This window comes from Mus caroli, unplaced genomic scaffold (genome assembly GCF_978045245.1).
Source record: "Mus caroli unplaced genomic scaffold, Mus_caroli_1 scaffold_4, whole genome shotgun sequence".
In the NCBI taxonomy this organism is placed as follows: Eukaryota; Metazoa; Chordata; class Mammalia; order Rodentia; family Muridae; genus Mus; species Mus caroli.
The window spans coordinates 142592692-142598691 of NW_028227259.1; the positions used below are offsets into that span (position 1 = coordinate 142592692).

The window sequence follows — 6000 nt, forward strand, 5'->3', positions numbered from 1 at the left end:
AGCTCCTTGGGTACTTTCTCTAGCTCCTCCATTGGGAGCCCTGTGATAAATCCAATAGCTGACTGTGAGCATCCACTTCTGTGTTTGTTAGGCCCTGGCATAGTCTCACAAGAGACAGCTATATCTGGGTTTTATTCATTTCCATCACCTGTTTGGTCGTGTTTTCCTGCAATTCTTTAAGGGATTTTAGTGCTTCCTCTTTAAGGTCTTCTACCTGTTTAGCAGTGTTCTCCTGTATTTCTTTAAGTGAGTTATTAAAGTCCTTCTTGATGTCCTCTACCATCATCATGAGATATGCTTTTAAATCTGGGTCTAGTTTTTCAGGTGTGTTGAGGTTCCCTGGACTGGGCGAGATGGGAGTGCTGGGTTCTGATGATGGTGAGTCGTCTTGGTTTCTGTTAGTAAGATTCTTACGTTTACCTTTCACCATCTGGTAATCTCTGGAGTTAGTTGTTATATTTGTCTCTGGTTAGAGATTGTTCCTCTGGTGATTCTGTTAGCCGCTATCAGCAGACATGGGAGACTAGCTCTCTCCTCTGAGTTTCAGTGGTCAGAGCACTCTCTGCAGGCAAGCTCTCCTCTTACAGGGAAGGTGCACAGATATCTGGCGTTTGGACCTCCCTCCTGGCCAAAGATGAAGGCCCAAAAGCGGACCTGCCCCAGAAGCTGTGTTGCTTTGGCCTGTCACAGAAGCTGTTAGCTTCTGTAATCCACACTCTCACCTGCACAGACTAGTCTCGGAGGGATCCAGGAACCAAGATGGCTCCCCCAGGTGCTCCTTCAAAGCCCTCCCGGGCAGGGCAGATACCTATCCTCTGGCCAGGAAGGTGCCCGGATGTCTGGAGCCTGAAAAGGGGGATGCCTCAGAAGCTCTGTGGCTCTTGCCTGTCCCAGAAGCTGTTAGCTTCTGTAGTCCACACTCTCACCTGTGCAGACTACTTTTGGCGGAGTCCGCAACAACTAAATCTAAATACTCCAGTGACAAGCCCTGGCAGATCCACCATTGAAACCAGGAGACACTAGTAGCTACATCTTGCCCTCTCGCTATCACTATCCAAAAGTTCCTATCTCTCTTCTGCCTCCTTTTTCCCCTCTTACCTATTTTTTATTTTTTTAACTTGTGCATTTCATGTTATGTCTTAAGGAACCATTCACTTGTCCAAGTTCACAAAGATTTATGTATGGCTCAGCCTCTCATGTCTATAATCCTTCATATAGGTTAATGGCAGCAAATTTTGGGTTTGTTTCTCTGTAGATACATGGTCACAGAGAAGGAAGGGTCAGTAGAGGTGTGAATGTTCACTACTGGCAAATGGTGATGTATATTTGGCTGCAGTTTTAAAATCACATTACCTGAGTTTTCTCAGGGAAAGAGCCTAGGTGTGGACACTTGAGTTGGTGGCATCATCCTTCTTTTCCCTCTAGTTAGCAGAGAAAGTACCTGTACTCAGCTTCTCTTGTAAGAAGACACTAGAGTTGCCATCCTTTTATCTTCTGACTTCAGAAAACTGTATCTCCCTGGCCCTTATGCATCTGTTTCAAAACCAGTTACCATCAATCTAGAATGGATAGGATTTCATAATTCATTGCCTAACAGACTGCTTAATTTTCGGTAATCAGTCATCTCCCACATTTGTCATCAAATATCTATGTTCTCTGTGAAGTGTATTTGTTTCTATATTGTTTCCTAGGTAGGTAGTATTTTCTAGGATAGGAGCTGTATATAATGACACAGCATGGCACTGTAGCACCAGGTACATGATTATGTAGGGCTCTGCTCATTCTTGAGATGGAACAAAATAAGGCTACATAAATTTTTCATTCTTTTCTGTTTAACTTTCCCTTAAGAAACAAGGGACATGTTTATACAAGTAGCTCTGATTTATTTGATATGTGTATCTGCTTCTTTGCAGGCCCCTGCAGGCCTCAGGAAGAAGAGTCCTCATCCCAGGAAGAAAGCCTTCAGCTGAACAGTGGCCCTACAACCCCTACCCTCACCTCCACAGCAGTGAAGAGGAAGCAGTCTCTGAGGACAGTGGGCAAGAAGCAAAAAGGTAGACCAGGACCAGGATCAGGACCAGAGCTGATCTGCAGGTGAGGCCAAGGGAAACTTTGGTGTTTCTGTTCTTCCCCCTGCAGTACTGTCTGATATGTGGGTAGTTCTGGTGCTTTTATAGCTGCAGTGTCTCCTCCACACTCTGTGCTGTTTTCTCTTTTTACTTTTTGCTTTTTTATCAAACCCTGTCACTGCTTTATTCTCAATAGTCAGCAACTCTTAGGCACCCAGAGGTTGAAGATGTCAAGTGCACCATATTTCCAGATTCGATGTGATCCTTCAGGCTCTGGCTTGGGCAAGCAGCTGACCCGGTGAGGTTTCCCTTCTCATGCTGGTGTTACCTATTCTTACTTCTCACCTGAGCCAGTGCTTCTTGGATTGTCTTGGTCCCAGAACATTCTTTCCAGTATAGCATGTCTCTCCAAGTATACAAAGGGCTGTTCCTCCAGAAGTGGGAGTGAGTACTAGAGCCTAAGTCCTGCCCCTCCTGCTGCCAGGCCCTCTTTTTCCATGCCTATGAGAAGAAACTCAGGGGGCCTGAAAGGACCATGTAAAAGTCTCTACTCTTTGCCACTGTCACAGACTCAGCCTTATGGAAGAAGATGAGGAAGAAGAGCTAAGACTTCTGGATGAAGAATGGCAACGTGGAGACAAGGTCTGAATCCAGCAGTCCTTTCTCCTAGAATGCAGAGAGAGCCTGAGACACCTATTCTCAGTCTTCGTGATGACCTTTTTGTAAAACTGCTAAAGGTTATTGGAAAGAATCATAGAGGGAAAGAGGAAAGTTTGCAGACTTAGTTCAGGCTTTAATTAAATAAGGAGCTTAGGAATGACCAGAGGTAGTCATTTACACGCATAATCTCAGCACTTAAGAGACTGAGGCAAGAGGATTGCTGAGTTTAAGACTACATAGTGAGTTCTAGGCCAGTCATGGCTAGACAGTGAGACTCTGCTTTTGAAAACTGGTAGGAAAAGAAGTTAAAAATGCAAAGGCCAAGCCGGGCAGTGGTGGTGCACACCTTTAATCCCAGCACTTGGGAGGCAGAGGCAGGTGGATTTCTGAGTTCAAGGCCAGCCTGGTCTACTGAGTTCCAGGACAGCCAGGGCTACACAGAGAAACCCTGTCTCGAAAAACCAAAAAAAAAAGCAAAGCTTAGCAAGACAGACAGTTTAGTTGATAAAGGTACCTGCTGCCAAACCTGAAGGCTGGAGTTCAGTCCCAGTCCCAGACTGCATGCGGTAGAAGGCAAGAAATTATTCCCAGAACTTGTCCTGTTCTATAGTTTGTGTACATACATAATTTTTTTTTTAAAAAGGAAAAGAATTAGAATAGCACATTTCTTCACAGTTTCCAAATAAATATTGCCACTGAATCTTCCAACAGTCGGAAGAATTACCTAGAGCCAGGAACAGGATACTCACAGTCTACTTCCTTCTTTCCTCTTTCCTGACAAGGCTGTCTATCCCTGTCCCTCCACCCACCCCTTTCTCTTCTCTGGATACCTGATTTTTAGATGGATGATCTGATCTAGTGAACAAAACAGAGAGCTTGAAGTGAGGTCACTTGAATGTGAGTCCTTAGTTTCATACGAATTTATAGCTGTTGCTTGTCTAACTTCCATTTCCCCATCCTTACAATGGAGAATTTACACATAATTTAGAGTACAAAGCACCTTATAAACTGCAAAGGATTATACCATAGCTCAGAGAAGCATGGCTTATAAATGGCAGGCATTTATTCCTTCAGCTTTGGAAGCAAGACATCTCCCCCCCCCACACACATTGTTTTTATTAGATTATTTTCTTCATTTACATTTCAAATGCTATCCCAAAAGTCCCCTATACCCTCCCCCTGCCCTGCTCTCCTACCCACTCACTCCCACTTCTTGGCCCTGGTGTTCCCCTGTACTGAGGCATATAAAGTTTGCTAGACCAAAGGGCCTCTCTTCCCAATGATGGTGACTAGGCCATCTTCTGCTACATATGCAGCTAGAGACACGAGCTCTGGGGGTACTGATTAGTTCATATTGTTGTTCCACCTATAGGGTTGCAGACCCCTTCAGCTCTTGGGTATTTTCTCTAGCTCCTATATTGGGGGCCCTGTGTTCCATCCTATAGATGACCGTGAGCATCCACTTCTGTATTTGCCAGGCACTGGCAAAGCCTCACAGGAGACAGCTATATCAGGGTCCCTTCAGCAAAATCTTGCTGGCGTATGCAATATTGTCTGCGTTTGGTGGCTGATTATGGGATGGACCCCCGGGTAGGGCAGTCTCTGGATGGTCCATCCTTTCATCTTAGCTCCAAACTTTGTCTCTGCAACTCCTTCCATGGATATTTTATTCTGTATTCTAGGGAGGAATAAAGTATACACACGTTGGTGGAAGCAAGATATCTTGAGTTTCGGTAAACATAGATGGGTTCTGGTAAGGCCCCATTGCTAGTTGCAGGCTGTCTCACATGCAAGCAAGGGCAAGCCATTGTTGGCCTCTTGTGAAGGCACTAACAAAGTTCTAAGGGCTCCATGTAAACAGCATTCCAAAGGTCACCTCTTTTATGGTCTCTAAGGGTCAGGATCTCAACATACATATCAGGTAGGTCTTGCAGGAGGTAGATGGGAGGAAAGGCTGCAGAAATTCTGTCCACACTAAGCTAACACTGTCTGCTATTTTATTGTATGCTCTGGGTAAGGGAAGGAAAATTCAAATAGCACCTTCATACTTCTGTTCAAATAACCTGTTGAGAGGGCTAGGGTAATCCCAGTCTCTGGTTCCAGGGCTGGATGCTTGTAAAGGGGCTAGCTTGGAGGCCAAGAGAGGAGTCAGTTCTCTGATTTATTCATTGAGACTTCAGAAGGAACCATGTTTCTGTTGGTGGGTAGAATTTCAGAATAATCTTTCTAACTTTTGACTCTTGTTTGCTCTAGATGCTTCATAGCCCTTCTTCTCCCAGTGAACATGGGTTGGACCTATTAGATACAACAGAGCTGAACATGGAGGTGAGTGTTTTAGGGATAGTATGTGTGTGTCCTTGGAAGTGAGGGTGGCCAGCTGTCTATCATTCTAATAGATAGAAAGATCAGAACCCACAGGCAGCTGTCTCTGGTGGTCTTCAGGAGCCCATGTGGGAGAACTAGACTGGCTACCCTAGAACACATAGCCTTCTGTTTACTATTTGTTTATTTTTCTCTATAACTCCATATCTTCCATATTCCTTCTTGTTGCAGGATTTCTGATGGGACTTTAGGCCTCTCCCCTTCTCCACTTACCACTGCAAGGCCTTGAGTGAGCAGAATGAAGGAGTAAAATGAAGCATTCTTTGGGTCCCAGCCAAGTACTTTAAAGGAAAAGAGAAATGGCCTTATTTTTCAAATCTCCGTTTCTTTCTGAAGTGGGTGCTATATATAGATGCTATGAGCCCTGTCGTCCTTAATGCACCATAGCTTTATGCTTTTGCCTGTTTGCAGTGATAGGAGTTGGGTAGGGAGGGCTTTATGTCAGCACTGAAGTTTAGTAAAACTTCTATTTGATATTTTGTCCCCAAACACTGCCAAACTCTCAATAAACATGTTCAGCTATTTCATAGGTATGACTTGAGATTGTCATGTGGATGGAGATTGGGTTCTTTGGCTTCCTGGCACCATGGCCCCCTGCTTAATTGCCTCCGAACCCTCAGGTATTTTGTGTATATGCTTTCAAGGATGGATGGGTCTGTCAGTGAGATGAATGGAACAGATGTCTCAGGAGAGCTTAGCTGTCCCTGAGCAGTTGCACTGATGGTGACAGCGAAGACCAAAGTGACAAAAGATGGCACTGATGGGCAAGTGAGGTTGGAAGTTCTTGAAATTTGTTGTTCTACCCACCTTGCCCATGGAGCATACAATGGTAGCTGTGATCTAATGGTTCTTTTCAGGGTAGTTCATAGCTTTATCCCAAAGATGTGAA

At 44.6% G+C, this 6000-nt stretch overlaps 1 protein-coding gene across 3 annotated transcripts in view; it reads left to right on the top strand.

Moving 5' to 3' along the window:
- Positions 1–5651, top strand: part of Stag3 (STAG3 cohesin complex component) — a 32687-nt gene extending 27036 nt beyond the window's left edge. For all 3 annotated transcript variants that reach the window (XM_021161888.2, XM_021161887.3, XM_021161886.2), the window contains exons 30-34: positions 1914–2094; positions 2266–2367; positions 2639–2711; positions 4983–5054; positions 5283–5651. In XM_021161888.2, the coding sequence (XP_021017547.1) occupies positions 1914–2094; positions 2266–2367; positions 2639–2711; positions 4983–5054; positions 5283–5291 (437 nt within the window). In that variant the 3' untranslated portion in view covers positions 5292–5651. The remainder of the gene's footprint in view (positions 1–1913; positions 2095–2265; positions 2368–2638; positions 2712–4982; positions 5055–5282) is intronic.
- The last annotated feature ends 349 nt before the right edge of the window (positions 5652–6000 follow it).